The 18,001-nt window shown below is 56.9% G+C and overlaps 1 protein-coding gene across 3 annotated transcripts in view; it reads right to left on the bottom strand.

Moving 5' to 3' along the window:
* Positions 1-3,261: 3,261 nt before the first annotated feature.
* Positions 3,262-18,001, bottom strand: part of PVALB (parvalbumin) — a 17,508-nt gene continuing 2,768 nt past the window's right edge. For all 3 annotated transcript variants that reach the window (XM_040490911.1, XM_040490913.1, XM_040490912.1), the window contains exons 2-5: positions 17,783-17,850; positions 16,003-16,135; positions 14,744-14,853; positions 3,262-3,480 (exon numbers count right to left, since the gene is read on the bottom strand). In XM_040490911.1, coding sequence (XP_040346845.1) covers positions 3,452-3,480; positions 14,744-14,853; positions 16,003-16,135; positions 17,783-17,843 — 333 coding nt within the window. In that variant the 5' untranslated portion in view covers positions 17,844-17,850 and the 3' untranslated portion in view covers positions 3,262-3,451. The remainder of the gene's footprint in view (positions 3,481-14,743; positions 14,854-16,002; positions 16,136-17,782; positions 17,851-18,001) is intronic.

Raw genomic sequence — 18,001 nt, 5'->3', positions numbered from 1 at the left:
CTGCCCAGGCCCTTCTCCGGCTGGACCGATAAAGGAGGAGGCAGAGTGGTCCGAGAGCACCGGGCTTCCGTCCCGCACGCTGAGCTGCCCCTCGCCGACGGCTTTCTGATGCTTATATAAGCCTGAATATCAGCGTCAACCGCTCCAAATCTTTCTAGGACAATTGTCCCCCGTAGAATGGCCGCAGAGGCACGGGAGGTGGGGGATCTTCGGCAGGGGAGGCAGAGCCAGACGGAGGCCAAACTTTGGAGAGAGGTCTTGCCATTACTGTGATGACCCGATGGGGTAATGCTTCTCAAACGCTTAGCTGTGTCGGGCACAAACAGGCGCTCAAAAATTACCTATTGGAAAACAAAACAAAACAAAAAAACTAAAAAAAAAAAAAAAGGTCTCTCACCTCTCTGAACCTTTCTTTCTTTTTTTTTTTTTTTCTTTTTCATTCGTAAAAATAGAGACTGTTCCCTTCCTTGGAGGGTTGCAGTGGGGATCCAGACGTGGGATATAGAAAATGCCTGGCACACAGTAGGTGTTCGAAGGAGACAGAGGCAGGTTTGGAGGGCAGCTCTGTCCAGCCTCAAATCTGGAGCCCTTTACGTTCGTGTTCTCCACACCCGTGGCTGCAAGAAGGGAGAGTCCGCAGCCCCGACTTGTCCCATCCATCCTTCCCCCCCCCCCCCCGATCCTTCCTCGCTCCCTCTTCCCTCACTTTTCAGCGTCCTCTCCGCGCTCCGGGACGTTCAATCCATCACTCAGTCCTCTGTCCACACAGGCAGGCTGCTCCCCGCTCTTATCAAAGGCCACTCACGCTCCTCCTCCCCGCCCTGGGCTCCCTCCCTCCCGGTCCCCAGCCTCTCCAGGACACAAGGGAAATGGAGATGATGAGTGAGCCTAACAAGGAAGAAACGGAGTTGTGTTCAGCCGATGAGCAATTGAAGAGGGTGGTGACAAGGTCCTCGGGTGACTCTGGCTGGAGTCTGCAGGATGCTGGGCTCAGAGGGCTTCCCTTGTGCCCCACTCCTTGCCGAGGTGGAAAGTCTCTGAGGGCGAGGCACGGCGGCTGGGTGGGAAAGTGGGAGACTGGGGTCAGGTCCCCATTCTGTTCTGCACTTGTGGCCTTGAGCCAGTGATTGGCCACGTTTGGCCTCTGTGGCCACATCCGCATCATGGCACCTTTTTGCGAGCCAGGTCCCCGGGATCCAGCAGGGGACCCCCCCCACCCCCAGACATGACCTTGGGAACCTTATGATCAGAGACATGGGCATGAATTAGGTTGTCACACCTAATTCCCCATTTCACCCGTGACAGGTCAGTGCTTACCCGCGGGGAAGTTCAGAGGCTCTAGCCCTGGCTGGGGGAGTCCGGAGAAGGAAAGGGACTGAGGCAGGGAAAGTGGTGGGGAGGGCAGGATGGTCAAGGCTGAGGGACCAGCTTGGTTGGGAGCGAGGGGGGCTGGGGGGCCCCCCCCCACCCCGGGGGGGGGGCGGGGGTGGAGAGGGGTCTGGGCGCCTGTGGGCAGGGAAGGCTGTGCTTTGATTCAGGGCTCTACCGTGGATGGGGCAGTCACAGGACAGTTTTAAGCAGAGCAGTGTGACCTGATCTGTTTTGGAAAGAGCCCTCGGGGCCTCTGGGTGGACAGCAGATCGGGGAGGTGGTGGAGGCCCGGGACCCCGGCTAGGAGGCCACCGTGGCGGTCCAGAGGCCCGGGAAGCTGCCACCAGCAGCTCTCAGAGCCGGCTTGGAGCCCGCAGACTTCCGCGTGGCATGGGTCCCAGTATAGAGAAATGCCAAACCTGAGTTACAGCCAGCGACTGGAGGTCTGGCCTCCTCGGCAAGTCTGAACTGGAGGCTCTTCACGCATGTGAGACCCTGGCAGCAGGGCTCTGCGGAGGCGGACCCCTACCCCGCCCTCCCCACCCCTACCTGTGATTGGGCCTGGATCAGGTGGGGGTGGGGAGGGTGGCAGAGTGAACTGAATCAAAAACTACGGGGTAGGAGGCAGGAGGAGGCTTGGTGAGGGATGGCCGCTGTGGGGTTACTTGTCGTTCCCACGCCCCCCACCCCCAACACCGCTGTACTCCCCAGTCCCCCGAAAGGCGTCCTGCCCTCGAGGAAGCCTTTTCTCCTTGTCCCGCTCTTGCTCCAGACAAATCCTTTCCGAGTTGAGCGCCCCGCAGCCCATGTCCTGTGTCCCCTGAGAGGTCGAACAGCCCTGCTTTCAAAGGCGCTTTGCTGCCGGGCCACGTGCTGCCCTGAGTCTGAACTGTGATGTGTGCACTGTCATTTGGGGGTGGGGTGACTGGCACCGAAAGCCGCCTCGGGCCAGTGAGGCCCTTCCGAGCTGCTGCTTCCTGGGTCTGATCCCAAGTCCCCTGCTAAGCCTGGGTCAGCGGACGCTGCCCGGAGGCCACCAGGGAAGGTGGCCTGTCCCTACCTGCCGCTCAGCCTGAATCCCGACAGGGTTGCCTGGCCCCACCTTGCCCTGGCTTCACTAATTATTCGTAGTGTAACTTGGGGCAAACATGAGATAATGATAGTACTCATTCATAGGGTTGTTGTACAGATGGAATTGCGTAAAGGGTTCGGTCCAAAGTAAGTGCTCAATAACCGTTAGCTACTGGTATTAACGGGACTAAATTTGGAATCTCCTGATGGGGTGACTGGGAAAGAGAGGCTCTTTTTTCACCGGCATTGAGATGCTGGACGAATCTTGCCACCATGAGGGAGGGCCTGCCCGATAATGCATCCAGCAAAATGGAACACAGTGCTCAGAGGGAAGAAGAACTTAATTCTGATGGTAGCACTCAGGTCCCTTGATCCAGCTGTTCCTGAAGACCTAGCCCTGGACCATTCAGGCATAACCAGATCTTTGTTTTTTTCCTTCCTTTTTTGCTTAAGGTACTCTGTGTGGGGTTTTTGTCATTTGTAACAAAGAGTCTTAATGGGTATCCATCCATCCATCCATCCATCCATCCATCCATCTAGAAGTCCTAGCTGTGCGGGGTTGACACATCACTTTCCTAAGACTCAGTCTCTGCATCTGTAAAATGGGAGTTTCATCACCTACCTTATGGGCAGTTTCAAGGATTAATGGGCAACCCATGCAGAGTATCATTCTCAGTACCCAAGGCAGAGGAGGGCTCAGTAAATTTCCCTCCGATCCCCTTTTCTGTCTAAATCCTGCCCCACCCCTGCACAGGTGGGTCTGGAGAGCCAAGGCAGGATCCACACCCCAGCAGGTCCGCAGCCTCCGGAGCAGTAGAATCTGATTGGTACAGCCTTTATTGTTTCTCCAACATTTTCCAGAAGAATGATGTCGTTTGAGGGCCGCAGGGGGTGGGGGGAGTAAAAAATAACATAAACACACTGAACAGAAACGCAGGAGGGCAGCTCGAGGGGCTGAGATTGGGTGTTTGGGGCAGAGAGGGGGAAGGCCTGGGGTAGTCACAGCCTCTTAGCTTTCGGCCACCAGAGAGAAGAATTCTGCAAAAGAAGAGGAAAGAGAGGTGAGTCAGAGGGGGACGGTGTGGAAGGACTCGCCATGGCCTGACCGCCGGGCCCTGCACGGTGCTTCCTCCTGGCTGTCCCCTCTGCTGCAGGCCTGGAGTGATGGAACGAGTGAGTGTGGGCACGAATGAATGAATGAATGAAGTCAATGAGAAACGGCGAGCCTATCATCATCTCTCTTTTGTTTTGCTTAGAAAAAAGTTTTACTTCCAGTGTCGTTGCCATACGGTGTAGGTCTATTCGTTTCAGGGGGCACAATAAAGTGATTCAACACTTTCGTGTAGTACTCAGTGCTCATCCGGGGTCAGTATAGTCTTTTTCTTTTAATGTTTTTTTAATGTTTATTTTGTTTTTGAGACAGAGAGACAGAGCACGAGTGGGGGAGAGGCAGAGAGAGAGGGAGACACAGACTCCGAAGCAGGCTCCAGGTTCCGAGCCATCAGCACCGACCCCGATGCGGGGCTCGAACCCACGAACTACGAGACCGTGACCTGAGCTGAAGTCTGAGGCTTAACCGACTGAGCCACCCAGGCACCCCTTTGCTAGAGATATTCTTTGGCTGCAAATCTTCTCCTCCCCAGCAGTGAGGTGGTCAAGGAAAGAAGGTGAGGCAGGGAAAAAAAACAAAACAAAAACACCCTCTCGACCTGCTACGTCTTTATCAGCCTTTTGTATTTCTTCCGTAAGTTTTCTGCTCATCTATACTCTCTCTCAAAAAAAAAAAAAAAAAAGAAGAAAGTAAAAGGCGATTGCAGTGAGCAACCTGATTCAAGAGCCATTGTGTGTTTTTCCTCCTCGGGGGGCTCAACAACACCATGGAGGAGACTGGAGGAGGTGACATCTCTGTGCCGCTGAGACATCTCTGTGCCGCTGAGACGGATGAGTGCGTACAGGTGCTCAGAATGAGCTGGGCCCTGTCTCCCACAGCTCCTTTAACTGACCATCACGCAGGAAACTGGGAGTGATTCCCATTTTACAGAAGGGGAAACTGAGGCCCAGAGAGACGTGGCTTTTCAGAGCCTCCAGGGTTGTAAGGGGCTGAGCTGGGGCTTAAGACCAGGGATCCAGCTCCTTCCACGTGCCTTGTGTTCGAGTCCACGGTGAGGTCACGTGCCCTCCCGCCCAGGAACATCCACCTGCCCAGCTTCACTGAACACTAAGTAATGATGTCAGACATTGGTGTCAGCACTGGGAGGAGATCCAGTGTCCCCCACTGAATCCATCCCCACCTAAATAAACAAAGGGGTGTCTCCGACCAGGTGAGGGGAGGCACAGGGGAGTCAGAGATGATTCTTGCCCTGAAGGAGCTTCTGGTCTGGTCAGGGGAGAAACAGTACCTGGCAGGACATGCTCCATGCCGCTGGCCTCTTTTCTGAATCTCAAGCTCGCTGGGGGCATTCCCACCGCAGGACCTTTGCACCTGCCGTTCTCTCTGCCCGGTGGGTGCTCAGACTTCCTCACGGCTGTGTTCCCAACTCAGCTGTCCCTCCTCCTGGGGCCTTCTCTGGCCATTCTGGTGACGGTGGCGACCCTCCCCTACCCTGATCCTCTTTGCCATCACCGTTTCTTGCCCTGCGCACAGCGCTTACCACTCTTGAAACACTTTGGAGTACGTTCCTGCTTAGTCCCTTGTGATCTGCCTCTCCCGCTGGAACAGAAAGCTCCAGGGCCCGCCCACCTTGTTTCCTGCCTCACCCACCACCCGCCTCCGAGCCTGACCCTGAGAGGCCGCACTGTTTGTGGACAGCTTGCCAATGGATGGCGGGCCCAGAGACTTCGCTGTCACAGGGAGAAGAGGTGCCTTCTGTTTAAGGCGTCAGCAAAACTTCAGAGGGCAGGTGGCTTCTGATAGAGTCCTGCGAGAAGATGTGGGGCTCCCACAGGAGAAAGCAGCCGGCGGGGAAGGGATCAACAGGCGGGGGCCTTTGGCGGGCAGGGGCTCAGAAGGCAGGAAACAATGGGCTGGATTTGGGGAACGCCCAGTAGCCATTTCTGGGCCGGCACCTCCTGTGACAGGGCTGGTTCGGTCAGGAGGCCTGGGCCCCAAATCTGGCTCTGCCGCTTATGGGCTGTGTGACCTCAGACAAAGCGCTTGGCCTCTCTGAGCCTCCCTGTCATCATCCCTAAAAGGAAGAGAAGTCAGCGCGCTTCTTGAGTTGGGAGACGGCTAGAAGAGCCAGCAAATCTCTGCCCCCCCATCCCCAGGAGCTCCCCTGCCCCTGGTTCTCCATGCCCCTCACCTGGGGCATCCTTGCTGCGGCAGTCCTAGGGGCTACTGCCCCGCGGCCAGGTCTTCTGAGACTTTTATTTGGAATAAAGGGGGGCCCAGGGATTGTCTGCCCGGTTATTTTTCTCTCTGGGAGACGAGAGAGGACAGGAAGGAGTTTGCCACCCTCTGCCTGCCACGAGACGTCTCTGAGATGCTGCGTCCCCAGCCCGCCAGCGTGTGGGGCCCCAGGGCCGTCCCCATTACATCTAGAAAGGATTGAGAGTTAGGGTTCCAGGCCCAGCCTGGCGCGTTTGCTGGGAAACGTGCCTCTCTGGGTGTCGGTCCTGGTGTCGATCTGTCGGTGTGTGAAGGTAGGGGGACCCTAATGATTTCTTGTGAAAACATGGCTTCAGGGTATCAGAAGTACGTGGGGCTCCTCGGGGCGCGTCCCCCCCTCCCCAGACCTTGTACGAGGCACGTATGTCAACCCCCGCCACGCAATCTCTTAGTTTGCATCCTGTGCCCCCACAGTCACGTGAAATGTCAGCCCTGGGGGATGCTGGGGGAGGGGTGTGTAGAACTCACCATGCTATCGTCAAAGCTCTTCTGTAAAGCCAGCATCGTGTTCAGATAAAAAAGCGAAAAAACTGATCCCTGCCCCGTGGAGGGACACGTGCCTGGGCTCCTTGCCTTTCTGGGGTTTCAGCTGGGAAATGGACGCCACCCTCTCCTGTCCCCAGGCTCCCTCCCTGTCCCTGAGGACAGGGAAGGCAAGGGACCTGGGTGTGGGCGTCTAGGTATCGACTGGAGGTGGGAGAGAGGGGGAGGGGGGTCCTCTAACTGGTCCTGAAAACCCCCGGGGCTGCAGGCTGAGCGATGACAGTGAGTGGCCGGGATGGACCCGGAACACCAGGTACTCTAAAAATCCCTCCCGTGGGCGGGGACCAACGCGGCTGCTTCCTCAGCCAGGAGCTCCCGTGACCCTGTGACAGCACCTCGGCGAGACAGGTGGTGCTTGTCGTCAGTGCTGTGATCAGCATTGTCCGTTTTTACAGGATTTAAGAATTCTTGGGGCGCCCGGGTGGCTCAGTCGGTTAAGCGGCCGACTTCGGCTCGGGTCATGATCTTGCGGTCCGTGAGTTCGAGCCCCGCGTCGGGCTCTGTGCTGACAGCTCAGAGCCTGGAGCCTGTTTCAGATTCTGTGTCTCCCTCTCTCTGACCCTCCCCTGTTCATGCTCTGTCTCTCCCTGTCTCAAAAATAAATAAAACGTTAAAAAAAAAAAAAGAATTCTTATGCATGGAATGCAAAATGCAAAGCATCCTGTATATATTATGTCATTGGATTCTCACAACTACTCCGTGGCAGGGATGCTTCTGTCTGCATTTTACAGATGGGGAAACGGAGGCCCCAGAGGTGATTAGCTTGGCCGAGATCACACAGCACACGTGAGTCAAGCTACTGCTTTTAGGCTCCTTTCTGAACCCCGGAGCTTTCCGACCTACTTTGACCTAGGCATAGAGTGACACAGGAGCCAGCTCAGATATCGCCACCCCCGTGACTCTGTCATATCAGCCCCTTTTTATTTACTTCCTGGTACTTAGCACTCTCCGAAATGAACTTATTTAGGTACTTACTTATTTTTGTCAGTCTCCCCCTACTAGAGCGTAAACTCCAGGCTTGTCCACCAGCCTCCTAGCACACAGTGTGCCCACCGGCCCACAGCAGGTGCTAATAAACAAATGCCAAATGGGTGGACTGATGGAGAGATGGACAGATGGAAGGATGGATGGATGGAAAGACGGAGGGATGGATGGATGGGTCACGAGTCCTCCTTAGGGTCCAACAACTTCTGACTTGCCTCATGTCTAGTTTTCACCACAGCCCTGGGAGCTGAGTGGGGTGATTCCCACTTTATAGACGGGGAACCGGAGGCCCGGAGAAGTGAAGTGTCAAGGCCATGCAGCAAATAAGAGGCAGAGGCAGGATTTGGCCTGTGGTCCCAGGAACACCCTCTCCATGAGTGTGGAGAGGCCATTCCTGCTTGGGCTAGTGTCCCAGATCGGGCAGAAGCAGGGACTCCCTCAACCTGCCATTTAATCTGGAAAGCTGGCCAGAGCCCATATATCCTGTCCTCGGGCACTAAGTTTGCTCTGCGCTAGACTAAAAGGAGACATGAGTCCGTCTGCCAATACCAGCTCATGGAGAGACTGTTCAAAGGGGAAGCTGGTCCTTAACAGTTTCCCGACCCCCACTGACCCCCCCGCTAACCCTCACCCTAGAAATCAAGGGGCGCCTGGGTGGCTCAGTTGGTCGAGCGTCTGACTTCGGCTCAGCTCATGATCTCACGGCGCAGGAGTTGGAGTCCCTGCATCGGGCTCTGCGCTGACAGCCCGGAGCCTGGAGCCGGCTTGGGATTCAGTCTGCGGCTCTCTCTGCCCCTCCCCCCACTCACGCTCTTCTAAATATAAAAAATAAAACATAAAAAAAAAAAAAGAAATCACGGGTCCTGGGACTGCTCATCCGCAAGGAGCCAGTGAATGCCTTCACCCGGAGTGGCATCTGGTGAGGTCAGCATGAGGGGGACCAAGGAATGCCAACCACGGGTCTCTCCCATGGCAGTCAGGCCACTTGGACTGGGATATATCTTGGACCTGCGGGGTTTTCAAAAGCTTCTGCAAACAGACTCCTTTGCCCACCCTGGGATCCACTCTGAAGCAGCCAGCACGTCACGAAGGCCACACGCCCCGGCTTTTTGCAGAGAACACTAGATTCTAATTTTATCCTCCCAGAAGCTAGCAGGGCGTTTTGTAGACAAATTGAGGGCAGAGGTCACCTCTTCCGTAACTTTCGTTTGTGCCTCAGGGCAGAGTTCTTAGGCATCAGCCAATTAACGAACAGCCCTCTTATCAAAAGGAAAAAAAAAAAAAAAAAAGTCCCCTCTAAAATGTCCAGGTTTCCCCTTAAGGAAAAACAAATGAGCAAAACATCCAAAGCCTTGCGGAAGTCTAGGTCAATTGATTTGGCGGAGGGATGCTGGGACGATGGATGGGGAGGAGGTTCTGACCTTGGTCCTGCCTCCCGCTCCCGCCCCCGCCCCCACGCCCTCACCCCTCCAGGTCTCAGTTTGCTCCTGTGTGCAATGTCAGGTCGAGGAGACGCCTTTCCAGCTCTCGCAGAGAGCCTCGAACAAGGGATCTGGGAGTCAACTCCTGCCTCCCACTCATTCTTGCTTCCGTGACCTTGGGCCGGACACGTCGCCTTACTGTGCCTCAGTTTCCCCATCTGTAAAAGGGAGCTCCTTGGCTCCTTTAGAGGAACCGGCGCTAAAGCCCCTGTCACCGGCCTGATCCGTAGCCGGCGCGCAGCATTTGGTAGGCTGTATACCGGTTAATTCCACCTCCCTTGGGTCTCTTCTCCATCCGACACAGGTTGGAGCTTCGAAATGTCAACAAAAATCCTGAGGCAAAGACAAGGAGGGGGTGGGCAGCAGAGGGCAGGGGGGCGGTCCAAAAGATCGAGAGCTGACCTACGGCAACTTGCCCGCACCATCTACGCCATCCGAGTTAGGAGCCCGCCTCCAGCACGCCCATCTGAGGACACTCGGGCTCTGCCCCTCAGTTTCCACGTCTGTGAAATGGGGATACCGAGAGCATCTCCTCATAGGGTTTCTGGTGAGGACTACATGAGATAATGGGTGAGACGCGTCTGCTGTGTCGGTGCCCGGCACACCGAGGGAGCACCTCTAAATCCAGATGGGAGGGAGAGCATCCTTCTGGAAGGACGCAGAGCCCCACCTCTGCCCCCTGAGTCCTCCCTGGAGATCCCCAAGGGCCAGCCTGCAGTTTCTTCCTTATCCACTTAGAAAAGAAGGAGGGGGTGGCGACAGGGAGGCTCAGAGGGCGAGAGGGCTCAGCCTTCTCCTTTCCCATAGGAAACTGCAGTTAGCCTAATTAGGTCGGTCCCAGTCCCAGGGCCGTGGGGATTGGACAAATTTAGAAGCTATTGACAGGTGAGACCAGCACATGCTGACGGCCCAGAGAGAAACTGAGATGGACCTTGAGTCAGCTCTTGGAAGCCTCTTTCCTTCCCTCTGTCGTGACCACCGGGATGCAGGCACCGGCCTCCTGGTTTATCACCTCGCCTCTAAATAGCTCCCAGGCTAGGTTGCTTATAAATCGGTATTGCAAACAGGGATCACTTTCCCACCCGGGGGGAGCGGGCGGCGGGGTTATTTGGGGTCAGGCCAGATGGCGGCAGGGAGCGGCCTAAACGGTCCTGGGGGCTCACTCCGTGCCAGGCACTTCCCTGGCTGTCACCCCATTTCCTCTGCACTGGCTCTTTCGTCCCCATGTTACTGACAGGGAAACTGAGGCTGTGAGTCACTCGGCCAGGAAGATTCTAATGCCGGCATGGGGTGCATCTCTCTCTCTCTCTCTCTCTCTCTCTCTCTCTCTCTCTCTCAAAGGCTGGGGCTCTGACTCACGCCAGGACCCATGGAGGCAGGAGAGGGATAAATGGAGAGGGGACATCTTCCCGGCCCTTCCCTACTGTCCCTTCTCACAGGAGTGCTGCTGCCTCCCCCTTAGCGCCACACAGGCCGGACTTAGGGCATCCGCTGGGGAATTAAAGCAAGCATCTCGCTAAGCCCAGAAACCATTTATAACTGGAATGTCTCGGCCCAGCCTGGCGGAGGGAGTGACAGAGTCAGGGGACTCGGGTTCCCTGCCGCCACGGATTTCTGTGTGACTTTGGCGCTTAACGCCCACTGGGCCTCAGTTTCCACAACTCTCAGTGGGGGAATCACAGACTCTGTCTCCCCCGCCCCCTTATAGGGCTGATGTGACGACGAGGGGAGATGGGACAAAACGCCACACGCCTTAGGGCTCTGCCACCAGGACTGCCGCTGGCCCTGAGGTGCTCATCCGGCCTTGCCTGGAAATCAAATCCCGACCTCTCCTTCCGTCCCTCTCACTTTCCTCCCGTCCTGGACCCCATTTCGTCTTCTTTGAGGGCTGGTATTCGTTCCGCAAGGGTTTCGAGGAGGCTTCCGAGAGAAAGCGCACATACAAAATAGGAGGGAAGGGGTCGTTTCCAGAACACTCACTTAATTCAAGCAACGGCCCTTTGAGATGGGTATTTTTATCCCCACTCTGGGAGGAGGAGATAGATGGCCAGGGAGAGAAAAAGGCTTGGCCGTCCACACTGCTCGCGGGGTGCGCAGGTCGTATTTTCTGCCTGACTTTAGGTGTTTCGGCCCAAGGGCGCCCGCCTGCCCACCACGTCAAATGGGCTGCTTACGGATGAGAACAGATTTCGCCAGAAGGAAGCAGGAAAGGCAGATGCCTCGGGGCACGCGAGTGGAGCAGACTGCAGTGGTCCAGGGATAATTAAGACTAAATTTTTCAGCCACCGAAGCAAAAAAGCAAACCACAGGCTCTTGAGCTGGGAATAGCCTGGAAGCATAGGAAATAGGACCCATCACAGTGTCGGGTTTCAGGGAACCGGTAACTAGATGGCGTGTGTGTGTGTGTGTGTGTGTGTGTGTGTGACAACCACTCATCCTGTCAGCCTGCACGGTCCACATGGGTAGGCATTGGGAGTGGAGAGCCCAGGCCGGGGACGTGTCCTCATGAGAGGCAGGGTGGCGGCGGGGGGAGGGGCGGGGAGGGGTCCTGGCTGGACCTCTGAGCCTCACTCCTGCCCCTGCTACTGAGCGACCCTGGACACGTAACCTCCCCGTGCCTCTGTTTCCTCATTTGTAGAAGGGGAAGTGTGATAGCACCTGCCTTCTAGGATTTTTGTAAGGCAGTGGTTCTCAAAGTATGGCCCCCAGAGCAGGAGTGCCACCTGGGAACTTGGTGGAATGGCCCACACCTGGGCCCCACTCCAGGTCGAAGGACTCGGGAGCTCTGGGGGTCGGGCCCAGCCAACTGTGTTGTGAAAAGCCCTCCAGTGATCCTGCCGTTCGCTCCAGTTTGACACCCACCAATGTGAAGGGCAAACACTTCAGAAGGAGCCTGTCGCTTAGTAGTGTCACCTGCCATTTGGGCCTGGGTCTTGCAACTGTGGCTGGGTTTGGGGGCGCCCTCCACCTCTGTCCAGCTTCTCCTCCTTTTCCGCCTTAAAACCCTCCTTTACCAGCTCTAAGGGTGGCCTTCGAGAATCAATCGACCACATCTATAAAAGCCTTTGAGCTTCCTGGAGGCAGTTGGCCCAGAGACGGGAATGCAAAGGGCTGTTATGAGAACTTTGCCTTCTCATCCCCTCCCTCCAATCTGGGGTCCTCAAGGACCTGGTAAGCATCACTCACCTTCAGAGGGCAAACAGCGGGCCATGAGGGTGGTCCTGCTTCTAGAATCCCCCGGCACCTGCCACATGCAAGCCCCCAGCCCACACGGGTCTCCCACCTTCGCCTGCGCACCTCTCCCTCCACACCACACTTGCCCATCACTGCGCCCCCAGAGCCGGCCACACATCTATTCATTCTTTCTTTCATTCTTTCAACAAGCTGTCCTCGTGCCTCCCATCTCACGGCCTATCGGGCACCATCACATTCATCCTCGCCGGCACCTTCCAGAAAAAGTACCGTGTTTGGGGTGGAGGTGGGGAGGGGAGGTATCTGCGTCTGTCCCACCTCCAAAGTGTACCGTGTGGGGCCCTGCCACCTCAGGGGGATCTGTCCTCCCTGCTCTTTTCTTCCCCCGCCCCCCCCCCCCCGCCGTTTCATTCTGTGCTGACCCTCGGGCCTCCACCAGGTCGTCCTGAGCTTGAACTGTGCGGGCGGACAGACCTGGCTTTGCATCCAGCATCCCTTAGGCACGGGCCCTTCTCTTTCTGCAACTGTACCTCCGTCCTCTGTCACAGGTGACGTGTGCTCAGAGTTCAGCACTGGGCCGGGCACGCATCGCCACCTTGGTGACGATTCGCTCTTCCTACCCCCAGCAAACCAACCTTCTTGCCCCTTTCTAAACATCCCTAAACTTCCCAGCCTTAGGCCTTTGCCAAACCCGACGCCTTGCCCGGGGCTCCGCAGGGACGGCCCCCCACCCCAGACTCCAGCCTGTGGCTTCCTGCCCACAGCCTCCAATCTGCCGAAACGCCTCCGTTCCTCCCTCTCCAAGAGGCTTCTCTGCACCTCCCTGGTGTCGCCATTCTTTCGTGCGCCTGTACCTAGAGCTGTAAGCAACGCCCGGATGGAAGGGAAATAGTGTCACGGCCACCGTTTGCCGAGTACTCACAATGCTCTGGGCCCCGCACTCAACGTGCACGGTGTCATGGAATCCTCACAAATGCCAGTGACCCATGCGTTGTCCGTGCCCAGTTTATCAATGGGCAGCTGGAGCTCCGGGTGGCTGAGCCACTGCTCCGGGGCACCCAGCCAGCAAATAGCGCTGCTGGGAGTGGGGTCTAATTCATCTTTGCCTCCCTGATAGCCTGGCACAGGCTTAACACTCGGGAAATGTCTGCTAGATCAGTTGCAAAAGTTGAGTTATGTCTTTAAAATATGAGTTCGGCAGGGAGGGAGAGAGGGAGGGGGGCAGGCAGGGAAGCAGCCTAGGATCTGGCCTGGTTTTTCTTTATCATGTAGGTTATTCCAGAACAGCCAACCCTGGGGCCCCCGCCCCTGCCTACGGTGGCTTCTGAGCTGCGGCCTACTGGCTGCAAATAAAAACAGGAAACAGGTGTGGCGGTTTGGGTTGGGGTCAGGGTGGGAACGCTGGCTCAGGGTGGAGCTAAGTGGCTTGCTGAGGAGGGGGTGTGGGGACAGGTGCCACTCACCGGAACGCACCAAGACCAGTCACCCATTTCTCTCCCGCACTTTCGGCTCCGGCTCCTTTCAAGTCACCTCCCTCCTTTGCAGCCACGGGAGAGACAGCTGGGACTAGAAGGCCAGGCGCCCGGCTGCGTCTGACCCTGTCTCCATTTTGGTCGCGGACAGAAAACTTTAATACGCTACACGCACATTCGGAAGCGTTTTAACTTTCCCAGAGCAGTTTTGTGTGGACAGCCGCTTAATTTTCACAAAACGAGCCCGAGCAGGTCCTAGGATGAAACTATGCACCTCGCTTGGACCCTTACGAGCTGCGGCACAGCTTGTGGGAAAGAGTTCTTCCAAATCCTTGTTCCCCCACTTATGTCCTAGCTCTTTGAACAGGCTAAACACCTTCAGCCTCAGTTTGCCCATCTGGCAAAACGGACATCATTCTCAAGGCTGTGGGGATGCTAAGGAAGGCAATGCTGCTGGGGGGTGCTCTGGGGGTGCTCGTTACACCTCAGCGGAGAAGCATGTGGGGTGGTGGACCAGCAGCCTCTCTGGAAGCCTGTTCTGAAAGCAAAGCTTGAAAAGCAAGGCCCAGATATCCCTTTTCCTAATTCCTAGCTGATTGCTGGCTGGCTCTTTTTCCTGGCTCCCCTTCAGGGCCGGAACGGTATGTTTGGGCAAAGCCAGGACAGGTTTTGAAACCTGAAGTTACAGGATACCAGGACAAGACGTTGAGGAGGATGGAAGATAAGGAATTTCCATTTCTGGAATTTGAGACCAGGAGGGCCCACAGGGCCCTTGGGGATCAGTTGGCCTCATCTCCTCGGATTACAGATGGGAGACTGAGACCCAGAGAAGGAGAGAGACGGCCCAAGGTCACACAGCCAGTTGGGGCAGAGCTGGGACCAGAACTCAGGCAAAAGTTGCAGGCAAAAGTCAGGGGGAAAAAAAAAATCCCAAATCATCCTTGATTCCCTATGCAGCAGGGAGAAAAAAAAGAGAATCCGTTCCTTTCGGGTTGTTCAAATTTAGAAAAAATGTACCAGTTGTGTGTGTGTGTGTGTGTGTGTGTGTGTGTGTGTGTGTGTGTGCCTGGCTTACATGACAGAGCTCTCAGACCCGATGCATTTGCCTTTTCCTTCTAATCCCGGGGAGTACAGGACCACCTCTCCTCTCCCCTTCACGGGACAGCGATAGCTCCAAGCTTTTAGCATCCAAACATCCCAAGATCCATGATGTGCTCAGGCCCCAGGTCATGGTTACTCACCATCGACATCGATCTTGCCGTCCCCATTCTTATCGCCAGCGGCCATCAGCATCTTGGTTTCTGTCACAGACAGGTCTCTGGCATCTGGGTAGAAGCCCTTCAGGATGAATCTGGGGAGCAAAGCCAGGGAGGGAGTCAGGTGGAGGTCACCTTGCAGGGACAGGTACGGGCCACTGGGCTAGGCAGCAAGCGGGGGACACGTATGCAGCTGGGCTGGGCGTCACGGGTGGGTGTGCAGAGAAGGACAGGCTGTCCTCCGCAAAAGGTGGACCCCACGCCAGGCAGGGCACCTGCATTTGTTTATTCGGCCAACACCACAAACGCAAAAGTGTCTTCTCTGCACCAGGGCCGCGCTGGAAAGTGGGAGCACAGAGCAGGAAGGCACCTAAAAAACTGAGGCGGAGGTCAAGACTGCACGGTGTGATGGGTGCGATGGTGAGGAACTAGAGGAGGGTGCTCAGAGGACGCATCCATCCCACCTGGGGTGAGGGGGAGAGTCAGGGAGGCTTCCTGGAGAAGGTGACCTCTGGAGAACAAGCAGAAGTCAGCCCGTGGCGGGGGGGGGGGGGGCGGGGGGGGGGGGGGGAGAAGGGGAAGGTTCTAGGCAAAAGGTACCCTTGTGGGATGATCTGGGGTGAGACTGAGACTGGATGGACAGGGAAGTCCCTATTGCGAGGCCTCTCTCCACACCATCCCCCTTCTCTTGAAGACGAAATCCAAGGCAGTCTTGGCCAGAGAGTGACGTAAGACGAGCCTGGTGGGCAGCGACGAGCCGGGTGCGTTTTCCTAGTGATGACCTTCCCCTCCTCCGCTCTGCTCCCCGGACTCCTGACCCCCAAAGTTGGTTCTGCATCCCCACCTTGCCCGGACACTGCTTTAGCTGCACTGTTACACAAGTGCAGGGGGCGGGGTGGGGAGGGTCTGCGGGATGGTGGAGGGTGCCTTTTAGGCAAATGACAATCAATGAACTAAGTACTCGAGGCAGCGCTCCCTGTCTTGCGTGTGGTGTGAAGCATCCAGAAAACCTGCCTCCTCACGCGTATTAAATTATTAAGTAGCACCCTTCCGTTAGCCATATTAAGTGGCTATAATTTAACCTAGTTAGTTGCACTTTCTGCTGCGGATTCTATTCCTCCGGAAGCAACGGCGGTCAGGCAGAGTTATTTTCTGCCAACGGTGCAGAGACAAGGGCTCGGCAGCAAGAATCCCAGCCCCCCACGCCCCCTCAGCCGGGGCCGCCCCCGCAGGCCTCAGTTTACCCCAGCTCATCCTCCTCGATGAAGCCGCTCTTGTCTTTATCCAGGATGTGGAACACCTTCTTTATGTCATCCGGGCTCTTCTTCTTCAGGCCGACCATCTGGAAGAACTTTTTGTAGTCGAAGGAGTCGACAGCTGTGGGGGGTGGAGAGCAGCGGGTTAAAATGACAAAGAAGGGGCGGTAGGGAAGGGCAGGAGAATGGGGGTGCCACAGCATTTGCCGATTGATCTCCCTGTGCCGGTGCTGGGGGGGATGGAGGGGTGTACCTGGGTGGGAGGGTTGAAGGAGCCCAGACCAGGGGACGGGTGCTTTGCCCAAGGTGGATTTGCCCCCACGCTCCGCCCTACCCTTCGCTGATGGCAGAAGTAGCCTTTGAAGGCAGCGGGGCGTCCCGGGTTCCATGAAGGCTTTTGGGTGGTGGCCGAATGGGGGCGGGCAGGGGAATGGGGGGTGTTGTGAACACGGTGTGGTGTATCTTGGTGGGGGGCGGTGGTCAGCCTTTTTTTTTTTTTTTTTTTTTGGCCACAGATGGTGTTGCCAGAAAATCGACAGAGGGAGGACAAGTTTTTCTCAAGGTCACACAGCGGGAGGAGGAGGAGGAAGGGGGGAGGCCCCAGAAATGGTGGCTTTCTTGCAGATATCCATCCCCAGCGGGAGTTGGGGGCGTGTTAGAAGTCTCCCCGGGAATTCCCAGTTAAGTTCCTTCTCAGAGGGGGAAGGTGGGTCAAGGAGAAGAGGGTGGGCTATCGCAGTACTCCAGGAGCGTGGTCTCCCAGAGCTTCTTACCCTGAGGAAGGGACACCAAGCAGAAAGGAAACGGGAGGCCCCCTCCCCAATTTTCTATGTCCTGTGCTCCCTTTCAGGACCCTGGAGAGGGTAATTTGGGGGTGTGGCAGGGAGGGGTCCTGCTGAGAGTCACTTTCTCCCCTCAGCCTTTGGCCAGGGAAGTTGCTTTGTCCACCTCTGCCACTGCAGTAGGGGACTGAGACCGGAAGGTGACCTTAGTTCTAATCCCCCTCCTGCCCTGCTAGGTGACCTTGGGCAAGTTTCTGGCCCTCTCCCAGCCTCAGTTTCTCCACCTGGGTGAGGGGAGAGAGGAGGCAGGTAGCAGCTAAGACCTCAAAAGCCCAGGGCAGCTCAGAGAGGTGGGGATGCCTGCCTGCTCCCCGCCCTTCGCCGCCTAAGGAGGCTGGAAGTTTGAAGCGCTGAGGATGCTGTGCGCAGGGCTGGGCAGAGCAGAGCGCCAGCTGCGGGAAGGTCACCCCGCTCGCGGGACAGTGATGGTGGCTGGGGGGAGCTGTTGGGGGGGGTGCTCTGACTCCCAGAGAGGGGCTTGGACAGTCAGGGAGCCAACAACCGCAAGCCGAAAGAGTCCTGTTCTGAACGGGGGAGGGGGGGGGTGTCTCCGAAAGGGGCTGCTTGGAGAGAAGGCGGGCGCACCTGCAACCCCTCCAAGTGCCTTAACGGGAGGTATCGAGCTCCCACAAGGACCCGAAGGTCCCGCTTTCCATCCCGGTCTTTGCCCTCGGTCCCGGATCCCGAGTCCTCGCAGCAGCGCGGCCACCCGGCAAGTTTCGCTGGGCCTCCCCACCCGCTCCCTGCGCCAAGTCCCGCCCGAGTGGAGTTTGGGAAATGGCGAGGAGCCCCCTGCTCCGTCCTGCCAGCTCCCCGCAGGAAGCGTGGGCAGAGGAGCACGCGGGAGCGCTGGCCCTCCGCGGGGGTGCCCGGGCCAGGGTGGTGGATCCGGGGAGAAGTCTGGGGAGGGGAGCGCGCTTGCTCACCGGTAAAGACCCCCACCGCCTTCTTGATGTCCTCAGCGCCGAGCAAGTCTGTCATCGACATCCTGCAACTGTTGGAGCGGGCAGAGCAAGTGCGAGAAGATTAAAAAGTGCTTTTCTTATCATTTCTGCTCATATGACCAGCGCTGCTGTGCTGCGCGCCGGGCGCACGCCCGCCGGCCTGGCGCAGAGCCAGGGGGCGCGGGGCTGGGCGCGCAGCAC

The sequence above is a fragment of the Herpailurus yagouaroundi genome, unplaced genomic scaffold (genome assembly GCF_014898765.1).
Source record: "Herpailurus yagouaroundi ecotype Mexico unplaced genomic scaffold, PumYag 182, whole genome shotgun sequence".
In the NCBI taxonomy this organism is placed as follows: domain Eukaryota; kingdom Metazoa; phylum Chordata; class Mammalia; order Carnivora; family Felidae; genus Herpailurus; species Herpailurus yagouaroundi.
The sequence above is the reverse complement of the archived record's forward strand: the minus strand, read 5'-3'. Positions and strand labels throughout refer to the sequence as shown.